Raw genomic sequence first — 25405 nt, 5'->3', positions numbered from 1 at the left:
TTCTTTTAGGACAAGCTAATGTAGCATCCTCATTTGTTTTTCAAAGTCAATTACTCAACCAAGAAAAGTGAATTTTTCCTTCGATTTTCACCCAATTTTCTCGTCAAATTTTCCAGGAAAATACCTATATTTCAACATTTTGCTTACTACTTCCCCTCGTTTGTTTTGTTTCACGTCATTTTCCTAGCATCCAAATCCAAATGTAAGAAACTGTCTTTTAACATTTTCTTTTCCCTAAACACTCGCTATAGAAAGTGAAGGAAAAAATGTATTTTTATACATTTATGTAAAAATAATTATAAAATAAAAACCATTTAAAAATAATTCAAGTTTTATACGTTCACCCATCAAAAGTAGTACGTAGGATGATCAAATATAATACTTATAATATTAAAGAAATATTTTGTTAAAATAGATTAAATAATCTTCAAATTATAAATCTAACTCTTTTTATGTTTTTTCTTGAAAAGTAACCCATTTTTTATATAAATGTCTTTTACCATTTCAAGTATTTATATATAGGTTTTAAAAGAGAGTTTATTTTTTTAATAAAATAATAAGGACATTTTTGTCAAAATAAGGTTAAAGAATGATGAGAGGTTAAATTTCAAAATTTTGGTTTTCAAAAACCTGTTTAATCAAATAATTCATTATTAAAAGGTAACACCACAATGGTCAAAGGTATCTTTCACCGAAAAAGTATATAAAATACTATTTTTTTAAATAGTTGTTTGAAATTTATATTTTATAAATTTAGATTTCTATTTTATGGTTTTTTTCATATGAGTATATGAAAACAAATTTTTTAATGTTTTTTTTTTTTACTTGCTTTAAGACTTATATCTTTGGACTTTAATGTTTTTTGACTTCTCACTTTTTATAAATAACTTTATCCTAATACAAAATGTAAAATATTTTTATTTTTATCTTAATAGTAAAAATCACTTTTTCTTGTTTTTCTTTCCAACCTAACTTTATTGTTAAATTATTTCTAAAATTTTTGGATAGTTTTTATTTTGATAACTAATCAATAGAAAAAGTCATTATGATTTCAAAAAACAAACAAACAAATAAACACCACCCTAAATCTTTCTCATTTTCCTTCAAAAGTTGAGGATTCTTCGAGAATTTTATTTGCTCTTATTTAATATTATAATAAAAAATGAGAAAAAAATGTTAAATATAATTAAAATTATTAAAAAAAAATTATATATTTTTAAATTATTTAATTTTTATACCAAAGAATTTAAATAAATAAAAAATTTAAAATAATATATAAAAATAATTTATTGATTTTAATTTTTTTTTTTTGGCCTTTTTTTTCCTTCTACTTTTTGCTTTCTCTTTTTTTTTTTTCCAAACTTCCAGACAACTAAGCATAACAATAAAAAAGTAAAAATAAATTTAAAATTAATAAATTACTAGGTATACTTCTTTAAATTCATTTTATTCATTTTAATACTTATATAAAAATTGAAATTTTAAACACATACATAAATTTTTAATTAATTTTGATTATATTTTATTTTCTATAATAAAACTAAACTTATTCTATTAACACCTTCCTAAAACACAAAAAAAAAAAAAAAAAAAAAAGAATTTTTAACTACCCCATGATTTGCTTTTCATAACAAGTACACTACAATTTTGAGTTTTCATCCCCTCACTTTCACTTTTACGCTAGTCCAAATGTGCAATAGGAACTTATTAAACAAGTAAAAATATCAACATCGGTGGTTAGGCTCCCATTTTCTGGTGCTGTCCATCTCATTTTCCGCTCCCCCAAACAGTGGCGGAAATCAGTGGTAGTGACTAGTGAGGAGCTCCAAATACAAGCAAAAGAAATATGACCGTTAGAATGAGTGAGACAGGAAGTCAAAAGACGAAAGGACTTCTGAATAATTGAATTATAACAGCAGCTCAGCACTTATCTGAAGCTGACACAGCTCAGAAACCCAGGCCCCAGAAAAGAAAAAAAACAATTTCCCGCCAACCACCATCTAATGAAATTTTCTATTAAGACGGCGACACAATCATAACCCTCAAGTAATATAAAAAATGAAGCTGGAAAGGAGAAAAAAGAAAGGGGAAATGGAGTGTGCATCATTCAACAGCAACACAGAGAGATAATTTGCTGCAAAAAGCAGATAGAAAAGAAAATGATGAATGATTCAATACTTTGAAGACTAATGCAGAAGATATATTGAAGACCCAAATGTAAAAAGCAAGAAAAAAGAAAACCCAGATGAGTTTTTTCACCATCCCAACAACAGGAATCAAGTCAAAAACAACAAAGAATAGTAATCATGTATAAGAAAGAAGAAAAAAGCACAGCCGATGATCCATCCATCCAAATCTGTACAGAAACAATCTCTCCAGCTCTCTGATATTTTACCCGGTTTTTATGTGTTTAAGAGCACCTCTGGTAGGGCAATACACAGGAGAAGGTAACATTTAAATAACAGCCAATGCTTTAAAAATGGAGAATCCAAATGGGCTTTATCCTCAATCAGATTGCTCTCTTACAAGCAGTAAACATCATTTTTTTTTTCCCTGGAAAACAAACTTTGGAAGGTAGTACCTTGATCTATTGATCTGTTACTGAGTGTTTATATTTTGGGTGAGTAGCATTATTCACCCAGTTGTCATGTCCATGTCAGTCCTATCCATGAATCGCCTCTGAAGTATGGCACTCTGATTCATTTACCTTCTTCTCCACGTCGCCTGAACCAGAGTTCTCCTTCATGGACTCAAGGTCCATGCTGGTTGTTCGGCTCTTCCTTCGGTCCTGGGAAAAGATTGTACAAGCCAAAACTATCAGCTTCTCATCATACCACAGGCTCATTTGCAGTAAAAATTTTAGAATGGCAAAGCATCCATCACTAGAATTGACCTACACTACTATAACTAGAAACATGTCTCCATTGAATAGTGGGAAAAAAAAAAAAAAAAAAAAACCCCAAAAAAAAAAGGGTTTTCATGGGGGCAAGGGGACAAAAAAGATGGTCAATGTTATAACTTGTACTGATTTTGGATTTCACCAATAAAGCAGGGGTAGAAACAGTAACAGGGATATGCATAATGGTAGATAAATATTGTGTTGGACATAGAAAAGCCCCTAAATCTAAAGATGGGGATTTGAGGACACAACTATATCTGCTTGTGAATATGCTATAAGAAACATATATCTTAGTTGAGTTTCTAAACATATGGAAAGACACCATGAGTTGTCTCGGTTAGCCAAATCCAAGATACTAGCTATGGTGCAAAACAGTACAAGTCTCGGGTATCAAGAGATCTTACATTGTCAAAAACAATAAAAAAGAAATAAATAACTTTACACCGTCTCATATCACAAGCAGAAAACAAATTTGTTTTTGCACAATTTCTAAGTAAATAGAGGTGAAACTCCTCATGAAAAGGTTTCAAACCAGTATTAAACAGACTGGTGTGAATTTTTAATGAATGGGACAATGGTGGATATGTTGCTTTAAAATCAAAGGACAAAGGTAAAATGTATACCATGACTTGATTGGAAATACGTGATAAAATCAGTTGTGAGTGACAGAAAAAAATCAAATTGATTATTCTTTATCAATTTTATAAAAAATTATTAAAATATAGTAAGGAGAAATAAGATAAATAAACAAGTAATTAATTGTTAACATTTGAAGGAGAAAATTGGTAAGCACCTCACGAAATGGGTATTCATCCTGTTCGAGCATTCGAACAACCTGACTCATTTTGGGTCTCTTTTCTGAGTCAGGGTCAACACACCTAAGGGCGACAAGAAGAGCGCGTTTTAGAGCACGTGTTGTGGGCTTAACTTCAAGGTTTGGATCCACAACTTCTTCAGCTCTTCTTGTCCCTACCATCACTTTAAGCCACTCGACAAGATTAACCTGCCATGAGCATGAACAGCTTATCATAGCTCTTCTTGAAGAAGCCTGTATATTTACCTTTCGACGAAAGGAGAAAGAAGTCCCCAATGCATTGGACAGAGAAATACCTCATTAGCAGGCCGGCCATAGTCGACTGGATCTCTTCCAGTAACTGCTTCCAGCAGGAGAACACCAAAGCTGTAGATATCACTCTTCTCATTTAACAAGCCAGTATTAGCATATTCTGGTGCCACATAACTGAAATCCAGAGAAAAGATGTCAGGTTCTGAGGCTCTCATAAAAAATTTATATCATACAGGTGGAAAAACTATAAAGACTAAAGGGGACTTAAGATGAACATATAAACATACCCAAATGTTCCCATTACTCTAGTCGTTATGTGGCTTTCACCTGAGCCCAAGAGCTTGGCCAATCCAAAATCAGAAACCTTTGCATTGAACTCATCATCAATCAAGATGTTGCTTGATTTTATGTCTCGATGAACAACTTTCGGTTCTATAGCCTCATGCAAATAGGCAAGCCTGCAACCCAATATGAAACATTTTTTTGACTTTTTCAAAGTGTGAAAGACCAAGATGTTAAATTTCAGTTCTGGAGTAGATTTCAGTTCTGAATGGAATAAAAACAATGACTGGAGTTCCAAAACTTAGAAAGGATTTCATAGAAATAGAGGAGGTAATTGCCTATATTAATCTCGGTTCTAGTAACGCAAATCTTAATGATGACACTATTTTCAGTTGAGAGATGGACTTACGCCTTGGCTGTACCAATAATAACCTTCATGCGGGCCTCCCAAGTAAGGTTGCCATATTGGCGCATAGCTCCATGAAGCCACTGTTCTAAGTTGCCATTGTTCACATATTCATACACCAGCATCCTATATTAAAGAATAATAAGTACATAACCACATCCCAGGCAAATCAGATCAACAAGATTGCAAAAGAATTGGAAAAGTACTTTGTTTTTCAACGAAAAAGTACTTCATCATGACAATAAATAATAATAGCATCCAACATGCCAAATGAATAGGAATGAAATAAATTACCACATCAATAAAAAGTGAACAAATCTTACCTGTGAACTCCTTCTATGCAATAGCCCAAAAGTCGCACGAGATTTTTATGCCGAACATGGCCTATAGCCTCAACTTCAACCCTGAACTCTTTTTCTGCCTGTCCCCTGTGAACCCATTTCATAATGCAGTCATAAACCAAATTTCAACCAAAGCATCATAAAAAGTGAGAGAAGGTGCTTTTGATCTATTCTTACAGATTATTAAGAAGCTTCTTCACTGCTACCTCAGCTCCATTGATTAGTCTGCCCTTATAGACAACTCCATATCCACCTTCCCCAAGCACATTTTCAGCTGAGAAACGACTTGTTGCATACTCAAGATCTCTAAGAGTAAACCAGTGGCCCCAACCAAGATGAGACACTTCTGGTAAACCGATTAAAGGAGAGGCTGATGCAAGCCCATATGACAATGAAGAATGCTTCCGAACAGTTCCAGAACTTCCTTCTTCCCCTGATTGTGAACTACAGCCTCTCTCATGATGATAAATGGAGCTGCACTGGCTGACATTGTCAGGATCACTTGATTTGCTCATACCCAAATGATACATCTTCTCAGAATTTCTGTCAGTTGATTTATCATTGACATTAAGGAATAAACTTTCATCATGAAAATTCTGAGTCCCAATCCTGTCAACCTTGATATCTTTAGAGACATTGGGTATTTGAGAAAGGGTGAATTTGTCAAGGGTTCTTCGAGATTTTCGTCTGAACATGACCCATATAGATAAGATACATAGAATCAAAACTATGAATGCACCAACACATACACCAATTAAAACCCAAAGTTTTAGACCCAGAAATTTCTTCGACAATTCAGTGTCCAAAGATTTCTGCGATGACATTTCTGATGCTCTGGTAGCAAACAATGAAAATTGTGCTTCCTCCTTGTGATGCAAACTCAAGACATTTCCACCTGGGTACCATAAGCATGATATGTGACTCTACAAATATTAAAATACCTAACAAATATATGAATTTTTTTGAAAAATATTCTGATGTGGTTTTCATTTTCCTTCCTGGAACTCTGTGCAAAACAGGCCAGATATCAATAATACAAGCTACCCAAATGATAAAAACCATTCTTAACCTGATTCAACACTCAAACTCAGAAACAAAGACTAGCTAAATCCATTTGATGCAATTTGAAAAAAAAAAAATATGTATATATTAAAGTAATAATAAGATTCATGGCTTCATCTAATCATTTAAAGAAATTCATATACATTCCTGTTGACAGCTTCATAGGAGAACAGTGATTACTAGACATTCCACAATAAAGAAGCAATTGTTCCCACATTCCATAAAACCTCATTTGCGTCAAATCCATTCCAATTTTAAAGAAAAATATTAAGCCAATTTCAACATTCCATAAGAAGCAATCACATACTCATATACCTCCTTGGATGAAATCACAAATCCAAATCTAAGAAAGCAGGAAGAAAATCTAAGAAAGCATCACTTATGAACCAAGTAAGAGAAAGAGAAAAGAGAGAGAAAGAGAGAAAAATGTGAACACTCCATCATAAAGTGATTCAAAAGAGAAAGCATTTACCTTTGTGGTGATCTAAGCTAACCCCCTTGATCTTCCTCCTTGAGAACCCAGAGAAGAAAAGAAAGGGCTTCTTTTTTAGGCAAGAGAGACACAATGAGCATAGATAGGCCAATGTAGACCTGAAATACCACAAACCCACCAAAACCCAATAGGCCAAAACAAAAGGCAACAGCCCCAGAAGGAGTAGTTTACAAGTAGAGCTTTGTGGCCTGAAGTGGGCCAAAAAAGAATTGAGAGAATGATAAAAGAGATGTTGATGAAGGCCAGACAAAAATCTAATCTTTCAAGGGAAAAAAATGCAATTCATGGAGAGAGAAAAGGAAAAGGAGAGAGATTATATAATTTAGAGGGCCATAAAAGCAGAGGTGGGTGAAATGGTTGGTGGGTTGTGTATATGTGGAGGAGAGAGAGCTCAGAAAGCTGGAAAGAAAGCTTGGTTTGCAATGGAGGAAACCAGAGAAAGAGATAGTAAAGAGAAAGCAAATGTGGTGAACAGCGTTTGCATTTATAACTGGGTAAAAGAAAAAAAACTAGGAGAAAAGGGGCATAGTGTGTGTGAGAGAGAGATAGAGAGAGAGAGAGAGAGTCAACTCAAAACCCAACAGGCAACAGGAGGGAACTCCAAATCTAGCTTCATGTGAGGTCCACTTACTAAATTGTCCTCATGTTTTAAGCCCAATAACTAAAATAAATATAATAATTTAGGTGTGATTTGAATATATATATTTTATTTTAAATTTTCAAAAATAAAAAGTTATAATTTTTACATAAAATATATAAATTTACCTTATATTTTCAAAAATTATTTTTAAAATTTAGATTTTTATTTTTGAAAGACTTTTTATTATTTTTTTAACATAAGTGTTTAAGATTATTTACATTGTAATTATTTTTATTTTAAAAATTAAAAAATGACTAAAATTGTATCTTAAATTTTTAAATTTAAACTTCATTTATTTATACTATTAATTCTTCTTAATTTCTTGATTTTTAAATTTGTAAAATTATTATCCTCTTTTATTTCATGATAACTGGGTAGATTTTATTAACATTATTATTACCTTCCTTATAAGAAAAAAAATGAAATAAAATTCGACTTCTAACATTTGTATCATTAAGAAATTAGCTTTATTTCCATGTTTTTTTTTTATTATTATTTCTTCTTTACCCTCTTTCCATAAGTATAAATAAGAATTATTAAAATATTTTCCCTTTTTAATTGAGGGAGTTATAAAAAAAATAATGCACTCAATTTTAAATTATCTTATTTTTCATAGATTTAGAAAATTATTAAGATTTTTCATATCGAGTCTATTAAGATTATGTTTAACAATAATTTTAGAAAACATTTATAGTCTTGCTAATACTTAAAAATATTATTTTTCAAGTATTAAAAATATTGGAAACGCTTTCTAAAATTATTATCAAATAGACTCTAAATTAACTTTGTAAGACTTTTTCATATATTTTCTTCATTTTTCTCAATAAAATTGAAATTTCACCATCTTGCGTATGCAAAGAACATATCAACCGTCGGATGTTTGTTTACTTATAAAATCATTCGAAAAATGATACGATGGAATATAAGAAATTCGTTGGGGGACACATTTCACACCCATGTGATTCATGGGTCATCATCATCACTCCATCCTATGTTGTCTCTGATAGCTATAGATTGAACAAAAGTTATTTCCATAATTTTTATTTTTTTCCTTTTTATCTTAAAAATAAATTACTTTCACTTTTTTCTATACCAATCTTTCTCATCAAATAAATGCAATTAAGTTGGCAAAAAATTAATAGGATTGGCCCAATGATTGGGATCTTCAATAAGTTTACAATAATTTCAAAATAAAATTATAAAAACACAAAGCCTAATTAGTACAAAAAAAATATTTGGAATCAATAGGACATGTGAATTTTTAAATTTAAAATTAAATTTTGATGACATAATTTTATTTCTATTAAATTGAACTAAAATTAATGCCTAATTTATGTCATGCAAACTATCATAAAATTGAAAATAGTTTTAAAATATCATTTTATAAAAATAATTTTTGAAATTTATTCTATTTGGCAAATAAAAGAAAAAACAAATCCTCATTTTGACTTTTTTAAGTAACCCATTTTTAATTTTTAGAAAATATTTATGAAAATAATTTTAAAACGAGAGAGAGAGAGAGAGTGAGTGAGTGACAGGGAGATATTTCTTAGTCTAAAAAGAAGAATAAAGAGAATAATGGCTTCTCCAATCAAACAAGCAAGCAAAGTCTTTGTCTTAAATACATTTTACATCAAAAGTCAATTCCACTGGATAAGTATGTGCTTTCCACGTCGTCCAATATTTAAAATTCTTAAATACATTTATTTACTTTTCATTTTTAAATTTAATAACAATTTTTCAAAAAAAGAAAAACTAAAAGTAAAATTTTATTGTGTTGACGACCGTTTTAGACAAATTTTAATTTAATATTGGCATTTTGGACTTGTTTCATAATTGTTTTTTAAAAAATATTTTTTAAAAAACTAATTTTTGATATTTTGTAAAATAAAAATTTATTTAAAAACTTAAAATATTTTTAATATATTTTTAATATTTTAAAAATAATGTTTACATATAAAACTTTATTTTTAATCGATATTTATATAATTATTTTTTTAAACAAGTTTAAAAAAACAAGTGAAAATAATTAAATTTTAAAAAAAAAAAATATTATCTAAAAACACCATTTTTTGTTCTTAAGAAGAAAAAATATAAAGTTTTTTTTTTTATTGTCAAACATGTTTTTCAATTTTTCTTTTTTAAAAAACAAAAAATTATTCTCTAATTATCAAACACAACCTTATTCTTTTCTATAAAACTAACAAAATTTGTCAATTACAATTAAGACCCCTAAGTCAATTTCTTTTTTAAAAAAACAATTAAATTAATTCAAAAAAACTTATAATTTTAAAAAAAATTAATATAAATTTTTTAATTTATATGATAATTTTTCATATTTAATATAATTTGTATAATATTAATACTGTCCTTTAAAAATTATCACATTGATTTCAATTTCAATTTTTAATTAAAATAAAAAAAAATAAAACTTTCTCAAACAAGGGCTAAAGATGATTAAAATTCATAAAAAATAAAAAAATAAAAAGAAGTCATAAAAAAATTTCACCCGTTAATCCTAATCAATTGTCAGTGAGTCACTCATACATGGAATCAAATTAAACAATTTGGTTTAGGTAAAGGCAGTGAATATAATAAGCAACTAATGGTTTATTAAAATATTAAGATTAGTTAAAGTTTGAGTGGTAACGGTCCAAAAAGGGCAATTATGTCAATAAAAGTAAAACTAAACCTAACCTTGTGGACTTAAAAAGAAGTGTATGGGTGTGTTGAATATGATGAGAGGTGGCTTGGAAGGAGATAAAGCCTCCATTTGAGGGATGAACAAAAGCTTTGATTTGAAGCATTAGCTTTTGATTAAAGTATCCCCTAAAACTTATCTTTTTCAATCTTTTTTTGGACTTACATTTAATCTATGGGCACATATGCTATGTGTTTGTATTGCTCAAACGAGCCAACCAACACCCATTTGATGCCTAAACCTAGCTTTGACTTTGGCCCATGATCTTGACCATCTGATTTCTTCTCTGAATCGGACGGTTGTAGGCATCCCATGGGGTATTGCTTTCAGTAGATGAACGAGCATGGAGGTGGACCACGTGGGTGGCACGTGGGAGGGAGGGCACCATTCCTCATGAGTCATGACCCACACTTTTCAATGTCACGAGCGTAGACCCCTTTCTCTTTTTGTGATTAGATCTATTGATTGAGAAATGTTTAGATGTTTTCAACCAAGTTAAGATTTTTACTTCTTTTTTTTTTTTTACTTTAATATTAAAGTTATTATTAGAATAGAAGCAATTTATATTAAAGAATATTATTTAGTATGTGCGCATAACCTTTCTATGAGGAAAAATAATACAAAATTGAATAATTTAGTGGTGGTTTGCATAATTTTTTATTTTTTTCAAAGTAGAAAAAGTAGTAATAAGTTTTAGGAAAAATTGCTAGATAAAGTGGGATAACGGTGATACGGATTCTGAATGGTCACATATCTCATAAATTCATATGAAGAACCAAATTTATTACAAATTTTTTGCTCTTTAATGACGATTTAAAATGTAACTTGCCAGAAATAAGATAAAAAAAAAATGTTTCTTTGTTTCACTTCACGTTTCACCGAAATTTGAAATTTAACTAATATATATGACTCTATAGAAATAAGAGCGAAGGAAACCTCAATCAAGTTTTAAGTTCTAACATTTCGATCTTCACATTGTGATATTGTAATCTTAATATCCCTTTGATTAACAATAATGTAAAAAAAATATAGAGTACTTTTCTTCAAAAAGCACATTAATCCCTATCTTTCCATGGATATTTTCATTTGTTGTTTAAAAAATCATCTTTATAGTCATTTTAATTTATCAGGTTTTACTTGGGTATATGAGAATCCCCTTTATAATATTTCAATTTCCAAGATTTCTTTGATTATATGAGAGATTATTTCCAATGATTTGAATTTCTAAGGTTTTTGTTTAGGATATCCTAAAAAATCCTTTTTTTTCAAAGATCTATTGCAAAACCAAAGTAATACTATTTGAAAATTTATACTTTGATTCTTACACTTATAGAGTTGACAATTTTATGACTCAAACGTAAAAAAATTTATATGACTAATTATAATGTCTTCTATCTCATGGTTTTTGCTATATTTTATTATTATTATCATTATCATTTTTCATCATTTACTTTCTTTTCTTGCTTCAATTTTGCATTTTTATGCATTCTTGAAGGTTTCTTTGTATTTTAACTTTGTTCTTTTTCAATTTTAAGGTTGATTTTTAGGAGTTTTCCCCTTAAGGCTCCATTTATGAAACTTAAGAAAAAGAAATTTGTCGTGCCAATAGCCTTAGGAATCAAATATATGTTTAAGCCTAAAATTTGTTTACACATTTATCCCTATAAGTTTTTTGTTTCTTTTTCTTATTAAGGTCCTCAATATATTTTTGTTTTAATAGAATTTTTGGTTTTTTATTTTTAGGGGAAAACAAATTGCCTTTTCAATAGATTTAAAAGTAAAATATTTGTTTAAGCCTAAAATTTGTTTATACATTTATATAAATATGCATTTTTATTTTATTTTATTTTTTTCAATATGACAATCATTTCTTGGAGAAAGAAAAAATAGAAAACAAATGCTTCGAAAAGGACAAATTTTGTACTTTAATGATAGATTCTCATTAGCACACATCTTGATACTCAAGTTAGTTGTAAGCTTACAATGTGACCTAAAAAATCTATGTTGCTTATTTTTGTTGAATAAATAATATGAATTATTAGTCATTAGTATTGCAATGATGTTACTCACAAAGCTTTTTAATTCAAGAAAATGCTCTTATTTTTCAAAAAATATTATGAGATTGCTTAATGCATATTGGCATGTGGCTTTAATTATTTCTATTCATTATTGCATTTGCATTCAATTTATGTCACTTTAAACACTTGAGGGCTATTATTCCATCAAATGTAGGTTTGAGTCAATTTACACTCTTTTTTTCCTTTTATAAAATATAGATACTATAGGAACTTTTAATATAAACATACTAATATTATAATACATTAAGATAAGACATAATTAGAAACTTTTAAACTTTGTTTATGAAACTGACAGCTGTAAATTATCGTGCTATATAAATATAGTATCAATTTGAATCCACAAAACTTGTATATTTTCTTTTTTAAATAAAAATCATTAAGTAATATTTCAATGCATCCAATGGATGATGATCATTGTGTTAGATACCTATAGGTATTAAAAAACATCTCTAATACTATTACTTCTATCATAAAAGTTTGGTACAATAAAAATGCATGATAGTTACAACATAAATAAACTCACATTATGATACACTATAATATGACTTAATTTATAAAGTTGTGAACTTTTTTATGAAACTGACAATTATGGATTGTCATGCTATATTCCCTAGTATGCTTTATATCACAAACCAACCAGAGAAGACAAAGCACCACTTTGAATTCATAAGGCATACAAGTTTTTCAAATAAATAATTGAGTACTTTGGTGGAAATTGTGGACTAATAATAACTTAGAAATACTTTCTTATAATTTTCAATAGAAGATGACAAAATGCAAGATAAAGCTTTTGACATAACTTATAATGTCCAATGATAATGAAGTTCGAGATACCATTTATAGTGCATAGGGAACACACAAAGTCCATGATGCTTTATTAAGAATAACTTATAATGTTCGATGATAATGAAGTTCAAGATACCATTTATGATGCATAGAGAACACGCAAAGTCTATGACGCTTTTCTTAGGATTCATTAGGATTGTTTGAAGATGAACAATGTTGAAATAATTTTCATGTTAATGATTTCATTGTATCTATTTATATGCTAGTGAACTTTTTCCTTTTTGTTCTCCTAGTGGATAGTCAATTAATATGTTGTATCTTTTGAGAAAGAAATTAGTATAAAGTAATTATCATAACAAAAAGTTAAATATTTAGGCAAATAAGAGTTCGGTTGTTTCAATATTTGTGACATAAATTTTTTTCTTGATATAATATGATACTTAATAGTCATCTTATACAAAAAAATTATATAGATACTATTTAACATAAAGTTTCATATTAATTGTTCATACGGTAAATTTTTTATAATTATTTTCCTAGTTGAATATGAATCAAGGTTACTTGAATACCTCATTATTTGGATATTATTAAAAAATTTAGTTACTTATGATGATTTAGGTTACCCCACATTAATGTCAATTCACTTATTACTGTTTTTCTAGTTGAATATGAATCAAGGTAACTTGAATACCATACTATTTGGACATTTTTAAAAATTTTAATTACTTTTAATGATTTAGGTTACTTTACATTGATGTCATTCACTGACCATTATTCTTTGTACTATCTACTTATTGACTTTTTGTAAGAAAATACAAATTGTTTGTTTGAAAAAAAAAATTGAATAGTTTAAAATTTGACCATATCATGATGCATCATACTTGTAGTACTTTTACATGATAATATTAATGCATTTATATCGTAACTATAATTTGATAGGCTAAAAACCTCCCTAACATTTTCCTATAATGATATACAATACACATGTGGTAAATATAAAAATTCAATACATAAATTTGCAACTACATATTTATAATGTATTACACCAACTCAATTATGTTAAAATATGATTAACATCTTCATCCACTAGATGTGCTCTTTTTTGAATAAGTTCTTCTACTTCTTCATACTTGCTACTATCCACAGATTCTTTAAGGGATGACTATTTAAAAATAATTTTCCACATCCAATCATCACTTATCTCCTTATTAGGTGATAAAAATAACAGTACAAGTAATGAGTCACATGGTGTGACCAATATTTTTCTTCATTAAATTATTTAATCAAAATTATTTAATAAATTAGTTTTAATTTTAACATTTTTTGGACACTCAACTATACCATTTTAATGATAAATTTTATTTTATTTATTTTTAAATTATTCATATAGTATGGTTTGAGTAGAAAATTTGAAATTTGAATAGAATAGGGAGATTATAAGTCAAAGGCCATTGAGTGCAGTGTAGAGGAGTGGAGGTGTAAGTGATGTATGGGCCAAGCTTGAAGCCATTGAAAGGCTTTCCAGCTATATTTCTATTTTTGGTAAGTTTGTATTTTAAGCCATAATGATATCATTACCTTTTCTTTTTAATAAAAATATAAGTTTTTTTTTTGCCCTAGGCTTTCCTCAATCATGTCAATTGCTACTCATGATATATAGGATGAAGTAATTAAAAGTGGAGTTTAGTTTGATCCTTTATTATATATATATATAAGCTAAATATTGTATTTTAAGAAATTTTTTATCAAGTTAGAATAATGATTTTTTTTTTTGGTTAAATTTGAGGAATTTGAGGAATTTTTATTACAAGTGAGACATAAATTTCCCAAATTATTTAAATTCATCATTATTTATCTTCTTTACGAGAAACATAGTATTGAAAGAAAACTTTATTTTTATTTTAATAATAATAATAATAATTCTTACCCATAGAAGATATAGATTTTCAATCAATCTACTAAATTTTGTTACCCTAGGCCAATAGCAAGCATTGTACTCAAAATTATGTTATGCTAATTGGTGTCCTTAATCTTTATGTTATTCGGGTCAGTGATCTACTATCCACTATATGTAAACTTCTCATGAATTGGTATTTGTAATCTAATAAGGTAGTATTATTATTTATCAAGATTATCTTTCAAATCCTTGATTTACAGATCTTACTTATTATTTGATTAATTGATATATTCTAATTCCAATTAGCATATGTCAAACTAAGTTCTTAAAATAAATTCAAATCAAATTCAATGTTCAAAAATGGGTTTAAAGAGATCGAATTTTAACATAAAAGAATATCTTATTTTGAAATCAATGGTCTTGTCAAGATAAACTGACATCTAAAGATCGATCTTAATCTAACTATAAAATCAAATTTCAAATACAACAAATCAGGTTGTTTATGTTTTGTTCTTGTTCTTAGAATTTAGTCATTATTTATCTTCAAGTTTAGTCTTAATTTTGCTTACAAATGATCAAAATGCATTATCAATGAATTAAATCACAAAGATAAGCATTCACTGAACCAATTCTAGTATCAATTGTGCTAGATTAAGGGATATCTTATAAAGGGTTTATATAGTAGATACGATTACCAAAAACATAGTATAAAGGAAAATTATATAAATAAGGACTCTTCTTTCTTGAAGATTTACGCCTTCTTGATTTTTTTTTTTGCAAAATGAAGTATTTAGCCACAGATGATGACAATTTCACATAATTTCTCTATATTTGATCATCAAGAAAATGAAAGAAAACTATAAATAAAATGGAGGAAAAGAGAGAATTTTGAATTGCAACTCAAATTCAAAAAGTGGAGAGAAATCCTAAGGTTTTCTATCATCTAATTAACTCCTACTTATAGAAGAATATTAGGACAATTGACAATCCCATAAACTACCCTAAAATGCCTCTTAAGCATTCGAATATTCTAGAAAAGCAATAGAACTCTCAACAGGTTCAACGTACAAAAATTGTTTAAATCAATTTTCAAAAGGCTATTACAGCAAAATTTGTCATACCATTCACTACTTCAGTATTAGAAAAGCTACCCTGTACCTAAATCACTTTTGATCTTGAAATTGTTGCCTTTATGCTTTAGCATTCTACAAATTGATTTAGGAATCAATTTGAAACTTATTCCAACTACTTCAAGTAGTATCTCCCAGTGCAGTTCACTTTCATCATCATCAAAATAATTTTTAATCAATTTTTTATATTTGAAATCAATTTAACTACCTTGCAGAGTAACATGAAAGCAATTCCAAAACTGACTTTATAGTAAAATCGATTTACAAATTAGTTTAGTGTTACTCCAAAGCCTATGCTTCATCCTCTTCTCACTTGCTTCCATTGACCTTTTTGTCTCATTAAATTCTTTTAAATTTAAGTATTAAAAACTCAATTTAGAAATAAATTTTATGCAAAAGTTTAAATGTGTAAAGAATTAACTCTAAAAAGATAAATACAAAAGAAAACTTGAGTAAATGTACTAAAAATTAGATTTAGTTATAAATAAAAAGGAAATAAAGGAAAAATCCCCACCATCCTTTTTTCTTTTTTCCTAAGAATACTAAGCATTCCATGGGTGTGAGATTTTCTCAATTTTTAGGGGAACTCATATTCAAGAAAATTAAAATTTCTTCAAGTTATGCTCGTCCAAACATTACAATCTTATACTTAAACATAAGAAACTATTTTTTAAATTAAGATACTTGTGACCCTAAATTAAGGATTTTAATGATTTTGCTCCATGCAAATTCACCACCAAAAAGTTATGTATCACACTTTTCCATATAATACCTATTACCATGATTTTCAAATATCCTTGTTATACTAGCACATAGGTAAATTATTATTGTTTTGCCTACCATTTTAAGTTAATGCCTAAGGTCCTTGTATGCTATCCATGAGATACGGAAAAAGTTCTCTATGTGTCTTAGAAAGAAGTAGTCTCAAAACTTTTCTAAATATCTATATGAAACAAGTAGTTTTAAAGTATACTAGAAGAGAAATGTATCAAATATTAAAGGAAAGATCATAATTTTTATTACAATAAGCTTTAAGGTGATGATATTACCTTCACTTGTTAGCTCTACTTGATGTATTGCCACTCATTAAAAATGATGTCTTCAATGATAATCTCCTTCTTTCTCCAAGAGAACGGTCACTAAAGGATGTTTTTATTACTTTGAAGTGTAGAGTTCTCCTATAACATTTCCTTCAAGGGTGCTTAATAGTGAGATATTCAAATGTTTTATACCTGTTTGAGTTGAGAACATACTTAAGGAGTACTACCTACGTTTAATGCACTTAAAGGTGAGTTTTGTCTTCCGTGTTCTACACACAATTTGAGGATCTTACTTTGATGCTAGAGTAAGAGGTATGTTAAGATGAAATAGTTTAAATAATGGCGACCTTGATTAGACCAAATTAAGATCTAAGACAAGGACCTTGATCGATCATAGGACATATGTTATTTTCACCACATTTTCCCCAAAAGAACCTTTATGAGGCTTGTAACCCAACTAGAACACATTAAGGGAAAAAAACCTTTGAAGGTTTGATAATTAATCACAATAAAAAATCTTAGTAACTCTTAAGTCTTAAACCACCTTAAAAAATTCTAAGAATTTTTAGGGTACGTACCTCCATCTAAAAAACCTCTTTTAAGATACTATTTTTATACCTACCAACTTTTGATCAGTTTGCTTCTCTTGCCTCCTAAATTTAGGCACCTCACCATTTACTTATCTACTATAACCTTACCTAAAATGGACCAAGAGGTATAAACCTAACATCTGCTATGTTTCCTATAATATCATGAGAAAGCCATTCTAAAAGTAAAAAAAAGAAAGCTTCATCACTCTTATCATAACCACAAAAACTAAGAATGTTCCTACACTTTCTCTTTCCCTCATTTTATTCTCATCATAAGTAAAAATAAATTCACCTTTTGATTTAAAGGCTAACTACACAAAAAGTGAAGACTCACTAGGTGTATAAACCCAAGTACTTCTCTTTGATATCCTATTTTAATCAGCAAAGCATTCTAAAATAGAAAAAAAAAACATTAGATCTAATATTCTTATACCATAGAAAGTAATTAAAAACAAGTAAACAATGTAGGCATACAAGGACACATAAAGATATTTTTATCATTTTGTTATTTTTTTTAGCTAGGAACACACTTTATACAAGGTGTACATGAGCATGCACCAAATTAAATTATTATGTTTGTTAGTGAAAAAAATTATTAAGATTCACTTTGGAAGAATTCTACTTAGTACCATGAGTGCTGAGAAAATCACTTATTTCCATTGTTGCATCTATTTATTTTTCAATTGTTATAACAAATTTAGTTATGGAACTTAAGGCGGCATCAATATTTTTTAAAGCTTAAGATGTTAGGAAATATATCTCTAATGTACATGAAACTTATTTAAGATAGAGCTTCAATACTACTTATCTCATGTATTCCTCCCTTGCATGTGAGTTTAAATATAAATGGAGAAAATAAATAAGCAGTCAAATCCAAACTCATGAAGTCTCGAGTTAAAAATGGGGTCTAATTAAATTTTCAATAAATAAATATTTAATAAATTAATAATCTCATTTAAATAATAAAATCTTCTTGCCCTAACCTAGTATAGTGTATTAAATTAATAACCTCTTGGTTCTAAAAGTATTATTTTACAAGAGTTTCACTATAGTGTCATTTATTTATTCAAAAGTTCATGTTTTTGGGTATTAGGAAAATGGAACTTAACCGGAAATAAAGCTAATAGGAACTTAACCTTAAACAAGGTCAATGGGGACTCGACAAAGATCACCACCAAAACAAGGCTAATAGGAACTTGATTAGGAACAGGGTCAACAAGAGTTTGGCAAAGAACACGGCCAACAAGAATTTCACCATAAGCAAGGTGAGAAACATGACCTAGAATAAGACCATTGGGAACTTGAACTCCAATTCCAACTAGGTAAGGGGTATTGGGAACTGGAATGGTTGCCTAACATTCACAAACGAGTTAGGTTTGCAAATTTCGCCTTCCAGGAATGATTTTAGCTAATAAAGAAGTTCTGAAAATGCTTAGGAAACCACCTTTGATCATATGGATTGAAATGATATATTATCACACCCTTAACAGCTGATTAGGCAGACCAAATCATGGTTAACGGTCATAATTCAATGTTCTCGATTATTGTACAGTAATGGAGAGGGCATGACATGAGACCAGCCCATTAATCTATACCATTTGGCCAAGTGCTTGGCTCCTTTACTTTCCAATACTTGCATTTTCCCTTTCTTTTTTGGGTCCTTGGCCTTTCACTTTCGTTCAGTAGACAGATTTGTATCTACATTTCAAGGCTAAAATATTACCCACTTCCTCTTTGTGGGCAATAATTTTCTTTTGGCATCCCCCCTAAAGATGTACTTTGAATAAACAAAACGGAAACATGGAGATTTCCTGCTCATGAAAATGTCACAGAATTTGTAATTTTGTTGGTTTCTTTGTGGTCCTTTGACTGTCCAATAAGATGCTCTCTTCTTGGATGCTTGCAGAAGGGCCTTTGAGAATAACTTCAGATATATTTTATATTTCCTCCACACTCTTGCCATTATCAATGCCCTCACTCTTCATTATTTTAATAATGAGCACAATTATCTCAATCATGCTCTATTATAATCATATAGTACAACTAAACATGTAGTAAAAGGCAAGGCTCTGAACTATGGGGAAAATAAAAGGGAAAGTATGGCATTTTTTAGGGCAAGATTCTGTGTCTTGAGACCCTAGGAACGATTTCTCTTGCTCTATGGTTTCCTCAGACTTTTTCAACTGTTCACACTGTCTAACCTAATGTTGAGTTTGTTTTTGCTTTTGTTTTTGTGTTTTTCTTGTTTTTATTTTTGTTTTTGTTTTCCTTTTTAAAGGCTAGACACTTTGTTCAGGACAGTACTCTCTATATATCTTAATGATTTGTGGTTAAATTTTGCAGCAAGTACATCATCCATCACAGAGCTTTCCACTTGCCTATTTTTGGTTCATGATTTAAAATATGAACTCCATGGGGAGGGATGCAAGCATATTTTGAGCTGCTTCTTAAATAAATAGGTAGATTAGGTTCTACTTTTATTTTTCTAACTTTTTTTAGTCCAAAATTTAAAAACAATTTTAAAAATTATATTTTGTGTCATATTTTATATTTTGTTTTAAAATTTCAGATCACCTGCATGTTATTCTTCTTCTAAAATAAAATTATATTTGGTAACATATTTTATTTTCTTTTAAATTTGAGAGAAAAAAAATTGAAAAATTAAAGGTATTATCAATTTTATTTTATTATTTTTGGAAAAAATAAGAAATTACACTCGTGAGTCACCTGCATCTTATTCTTCTTTATCATACCAGCAATTTTAATTTCTCATGAGTGAATATTTTATTGAAATATTATATAAAGTCACAAAAAAAACCCCATAAAATTTTCAAAAAAGTTTTTGTACTTGTTATTTAATTATCAAAAATGTTTCTTTTTTTATTTTAAATTGAAATATTATCTAAAGTCACAAAAAAAAAAAAACCCATAAAAATTTTCAAAAAAGTTTTTGTACTTGTTATTTAATTATCAAAAATGTTTCTTTTTTTATTTTAAATTGAAATATTATCTAAAGTCACAAAAAAGACCCATAAAAAATCATCAAAAAAGTTTTTGTACTTATTATTTAATTATCAAAAATGTTTCTTTTTTATTTTTAAAATAAAAAATAAAGTTTATTATAAAAATCGCTTATGCTTATAAAAAGTAAAACCATAATTAAAAATCAATCTTATTTTCTACTTTTGAAATAGTAAAACAAAATTATATCAAAATTATACCCAAGTAGTGTATAAGTAAGTACTTTCAAGTTTCAATTAAGCCATTAGGAGAATACAATCCTAAGAATGTTAAGGGGGGGGCGCTTGTGGTTATCCTAACACCCAAGAGATGCCCCTCGAAAGCTATCCTCTGAATTTTGTGGAATCCATTTTGACCCAAGTTTGAGACTTGCTCTTTTGTTTAATTAGGCCATGGGTGGCCCTCGTGTGTCATTAATGTTGTTGTGAAATGAATATCCTCATCATGTTTCCCAATGGGCCTTGAAGCCTATGTGATGAGCTTCACTTGGATGCAATCCCAATAAAACAAGCAAGCTGAAAGCCCAGAGAGAGGACTGAGAAGCAAGTAGAGCTTGGACCAACCTTGCTCAGCTAAGCAAATATTCTTCAGCTTCACAATGTGAGGAGCTAGCTAGCTGTACCACAGAAGGAACTATGCATTCAGAGCAGCAATTCAATTGCTTTCCTTTTTTCCTTTTTTTTTTTAAAAAAAACTTGAACCTCATTCTAAAACAGGCCCATTACTTCAATCAGCCTATTAAAAGACAGACCAAGAACATGTAATTTTCGTTTGATCATATATATTAATTAATTCAACCAGATCAAATTGTTCATTTTGATTTATCTAAGCTGCCTAACATGTCTCATTTGAATTGTGACTCTTTAGCCAGCCAGTATAATCATTCTGAAGTATCAAGATTTCAGGTTTTCTGAATCCGTTGAGTTATAAAGCCCTTGAAGATGGATTGATGTCTTGTTCAGGTGCTGACAATTTGGATTTTTAAACTAACATGAGTTAATTCAAAAGTTGAATCTATTGGATAATGACCAAACAATATATTAATGTTTAAGTTATGAATGGTAGCCGACTTTGCATATCATGCCAATTAATACTAAGGATAAGCCTTAATCAACACAAATTACTATATCATTGGACTTGTGGGTGGAACTGCTGACAGAGAGATTAGTCCTTGGAATCCAAACCCTACAGCCACTGCAATTAATTCTAATTAGGACTATATTTTAAAAGGCGAAAAAAATTAATCACTAGCATAACAAGAGAACAATTTGAAAATTTTTCACATTAACTAATTAAGCTCCAAATGCTCACACCATTGTCCATTGATCAGTTTCTCATCAGTTGTAACAAGACCTCACAAATATTTCTCATCAACCAAACAAATACTATTCTGTCCATGGATCAATTTCACTTGCCAGGAACAAAGTTTGTGGCATATGCCCAAGCATTGTTGTTAACGGGGTCGGCAAGGTGGTCAGCCAAGTTCTCCAGTGGACCCTTTCCGGTGACAATAGCCTGAACAAAGAAGCCAAACATGGAAAACATGGCCAGCCTCCCATTCTTGATCTCCTTCACCTTGAGCTCAGCAAAAGCCTCAGGGTCATCAGCAGCCCTAGTGGATCAAAGCTTCCACCGGGGTAAAGGGGATCGGTGACCTCCCCAAGTGGTCCTCCGGCAATGCGGTAGCCCTCAACTGCGCCCATCAGGATCACCTGTGTGGCCCAAATAGCCAATATGCTTTGTGCATGCACCAAATTAGGGTTTCCCAAGTAGTCCAGTCCACCCTCGCTGAATATCTGCGCACCAGCCTTGAACCACACTGCCTCCCCAAACTTGACCCCGTTGCGCGACAGAAGCTCCGGGAAGACGCATCCGAGAGCTCCAAGCATTGCCCACCTGCAGTGGATGACCTCAAGCTCACGATTCTTGGCGAAGGTCTCCGGATCAGCTGAGAGGCCTGCAGTGTCCCAGCCATAGTCACCAGGGAACTCACCAGTCAAGTAGGATGGTGGCTCACCAGAGAAGGGCCCCAAGTACTTGACTCGGTCAGGGCCATACCAGGGGCTTCCTGAAGAAACTGCTTTAGATTTTGCCACTGATTTTCTCATTGTGACTCTTCCTTGATCACCAGCAAGAAGCTCAGTGACATTGGGTGCAAGCTTCACAGCTTGTCCAGCAAGGGAAGGAGAAGAGAGAGCCATTGTTGATGAAGTGGCCATAGATGTGTAGAGTGAATATTGGTTTTCTGAGTAGAGTTGATGGTGTGTGGTGTGGTGGTGTGATTTAATACCATATACTGAGGGGTCCATATTATCCTTATCACTATCTTTATCTCTTCTCCCATTGGCGAAAATGAAGGTTTTAAGGATTTTCTTGGTGTTGTTTGGAGTTGGCATGCATCAGCTTTCCTTCTCCTCCACCAATTTCTTTGAAGAGTTGGTTTATGCCTCGATGGATGTGGGCATTTCCAGCCTTTGTTTTAGATTTCTTGGCCTCCGTGCACCTAATCAAAGTTCCACACATGTTGCTTTCAGATGAGCTTTAGGATGTGGACACTGGAGAGCCACGCAAATTTCAAAAGTAATAAAATCTCGATCTGAAGCATGACATGTGATGATGTAGAATTTATTAAGAGACAGTTAGTTGAGGTCGTGGAACTGTTGTTTTTAATGAAGATTTTTATTATCAATAAATAAATAAATAATAAAAGCAACTTTTTTACGAGGTAATTAATTTTATGTTAATTGTAAACTATCTTAAAATTTTAAGACATACAATATTTAACCAATTTTAAAAAATGTAAATTTTAAGATAAAAGTTACATTGGACAAAGGTAGATCTCTCTATCTATATATCAATCCTTATGTCTATAGTTATATATATATAATATATGAAGGATTGACATGTGGTATAGTGCATGTTTCACCTTCTGAAGAGTGGTGGGCGTACCTCTACTTGTGACCTCCCTCTATAACACAAGGAGAAAATGATTAGAGTGGGACAACCAATTTAGCCAATCCCTCTGTAATGGTGAAGTTAGTTATGGGTGGTTAGAGGGGTTAATAGTAAGATACTAAGAGAATGAATAAAGATTTAGAATGATACCAAGTTGGCTCAAATGATCACTTAATCCAATAAGAAAGTGTATATAAACCCCTTTAGTGGTATTGGGCCTAACTTTTGGCCATTGTTTTCCTAAGTCTAGAAAAGAAAATTTTAACCTCCCTTAAGAGAATACCACTTTTTTCTTGTGCCAAAGATCCAGAAAGACCGATCAAACGGAAGATCTTTGGATATACAAAATCTATGACACCTAGGCTTTGACCTATGAGTGAAACCTTAAAGTGGTTATATACTCCCTATGAATTGAGTCACTATTGTGGAGGTTGTTGGCAACAGACATTCTAAATAGAAACATCATGATATCTCATGGAATTAAGACATTGTTTCTTCTTAGGTGATCCTAAGGATATGCAATTAAGAAACCTATGATCATAGTAATTCCTTAAACAAAATTTGTTATATACTCTTCGTAAGCTAAAATATGTTATTTGATCACAAAATAGGAGAATCTATAATTCAAGGATTTGAGAGTTAATATTAAGATAATGATAACATATACTTTGTTAGATTATAGAAACCAATTCATGGGGAGTCTACATGTAGTGAATAGAAGGTTAGGGACCGAGCTCTCTCTCGTTGTAAAATCATAGGATACTAGAGTGCAATTAACTGTTTATAGTGGGATGTTAAGTCAATTTCAAAATTGGATTTTGAGGGGGCCAATATTTTCCTATAGGTCTCAATGGTTCTTATTTGAGCTTCTAATTCATCACTACATGTTTCCTTTAGGGAATTATGATTTGTAATTTGTTAGTATGTATAAAGGCATTAGGGTAAAATACAATATTACATTAGATCTTATAAATGGTCTTTTCATATTAGTTTAATTGCTCCGATTGCTCCGATGAATACATCTCACCTTCACTGAAGGGATGTAGGTTTTCCAACAACCCAAGATTCAATCTTTGAGTCTTTCTAAAGAGATTGAGAATGACAAGACAAGTTAGGTTGAGTCTCTCTCAATGTGTTCCCTAAAAAAACATTTAGGTAAGGTATATATAAAATAAAAATAAAAATAAAACTAGTTGAATTGGAATCAATTTAGAAATCATATTTTACTAAAAACAATTTTGAAACTTAACAGTTCGAAAAAAGATTTGAAAGATTTCATATTTTAAATTAAAAAATTTTTGAAAAATTTTTTCTGTTTAAAATTCTTAATTTTAAATACTTAATTTAAAATTCCTTTCCAAATTATTTTTATTGTTTGAAAATATTTTTTTTTAAAATTCTCAATTTAAAATTCTTTCCAAATAATTAAAAAAGATTTCATATTTTAAATTAAAAAGATTTGAAAAAAAAAAAATCTATTTAAAATTTCTTTCCAAATTATTTTTATTATTTGGAAAGATTTTTCTTTTTAACTTCTCAATTTAAAATTGTTTCCAAATAATTAAAACATTTTCACTCAATTAAAATTTTCAAAAAATTAACTTATCTTTACTCAACCCTTTTAGATTTGCCTATAACTTTCTAATTGAATGAACAACAACATTGAATTTTCAATAGAAAGTAAGTTATTATCTAAAAAGTAATTAAAACAAAATTATCAACATACAATGTAAACTCATTGTCCTAACACAAACCAACCCAAAGATCAATCCAAGTTGTTCAACCTCAGCCTAATCTACGCATATTTTCTAAACTCAAATTCAAGCCAAATTAGCTCATATTAATAAATTTATGTTTGGACTATTTGGTTAATAAGTACACATAAGAACATCCATCTTAAATATTTATCATTCAACCTATATTTAATAAATAAAAAATATTTATAACTAATTTTTGCAATCATATGAATATGTAAATATATTCTCATCTATTCAATCAATCCAACAATCAAATATAAT

At 29.8% G+C, this 25405-nt stretch overlaps 1 protein-coding gene and 1 pseudogene across 3 annotated transcripts; both read right to left on the bottom strand.

Moving 5' to 3' along the window:
• Nucleotides 1-2218: 2218 nt before the first annotated feature.
• Nucleotides 2219-7032, bottom strand: LOC117927333 (probable receptor-like protein kinase At2g42960). Of its 3 annotated transcripts, none has more exons than XM_034846818.1 (8): nucleotides 6529-7032; nucleotides 5172-5889; nucleotides 4977-5081; nucleotides 4657-4779; nucleotides 4253-4423; nucleotides 4010-4139; nucleotides 3693-3902; nucleotides 2219-2788 (listed from the first exon to the last, which is right to left on the bottom strand). In XM_034846818.1, the coding sequence occupies exons 2-8, from the start codon at nucleotides 5816-5818 to the stop codon at nucleotides 2663-2665; spliced, it is 1512 nt and encodes a 503-aa protein (XP_034702709.1). In that variant the 5' UTR covers nucleotides 5819-5889; nucleotides 6529-7032; the 3' UTR covers nucleotides 2219-2662. The 3 variants fall into 3 exon arrangements, with proteins under 3 accessions (XP_034702709.1, XP_034702712.1, XP_034702710.1); XM_034846821.1 differs by having other exon boundaries at nucleotides 5172-5681; nucleotides 6529-7029; XM_034846819.1 differs by lacking the exon at nucleotides 6529-7032 and adding an exon at nucleotides 6372-6457.
• A 14653-nt stretch (nucleotides 7033-21685) lies between these two features.
• On the bottom strand, nucleotides 21686-22690 carry LOC117925865 (annotated as a pseudogene).
• Nucleotides 22691-25405: the final 2715 nt, after the last annotated feature.

The sequence above is a fragment of the Vitis riparia genome, chromosome 12 (assembly GCF_004353265.1).
Source record: "Vitis riparia cultivar Riparia Gloire de Montpellier isolate 1030 chromosome 12, EGFV_Vit.rip_1.0, whole genome shotgun sequence".
Lineage (NCBI taxonomy): Eukaryota > Viridiplantae > Streptophyta > Magnoliopsida > Vitales > Vitaceae > Vitis > Vitis riparia.
This window is presented reverse-complemented; position numbering and strand designations above follow the sequence as displayed.

What these genes read in the sequence shown, in the direction of transcription:
- LOC117927333 (XM_034846818.1), bottom strand. Translation starts at nt 5,818, where the DNA reads ATGTCATCGCAGAAATCTTTGGACACTGAATTGTCGAAGAAATTTCTG. An exon ending in ATGGCCGGCCTGCTAATGAG is followed by an intron (nt 3,903 to 4,009) that starts GTATTTCTCTGT and finishes TGCTCATGGCAG; the next exon opens with GTTAATCTTGTCGAGTGGCT. An exon ending in ATGAATACCCATTTCGTGAG is followed by an intron (nt 2,789 to 3,692) that starts GTGCTTACCAAT and finishes ATCTTTTCCCAG; the next exon opens with GACCGAAGGAAGAGCCGAAC.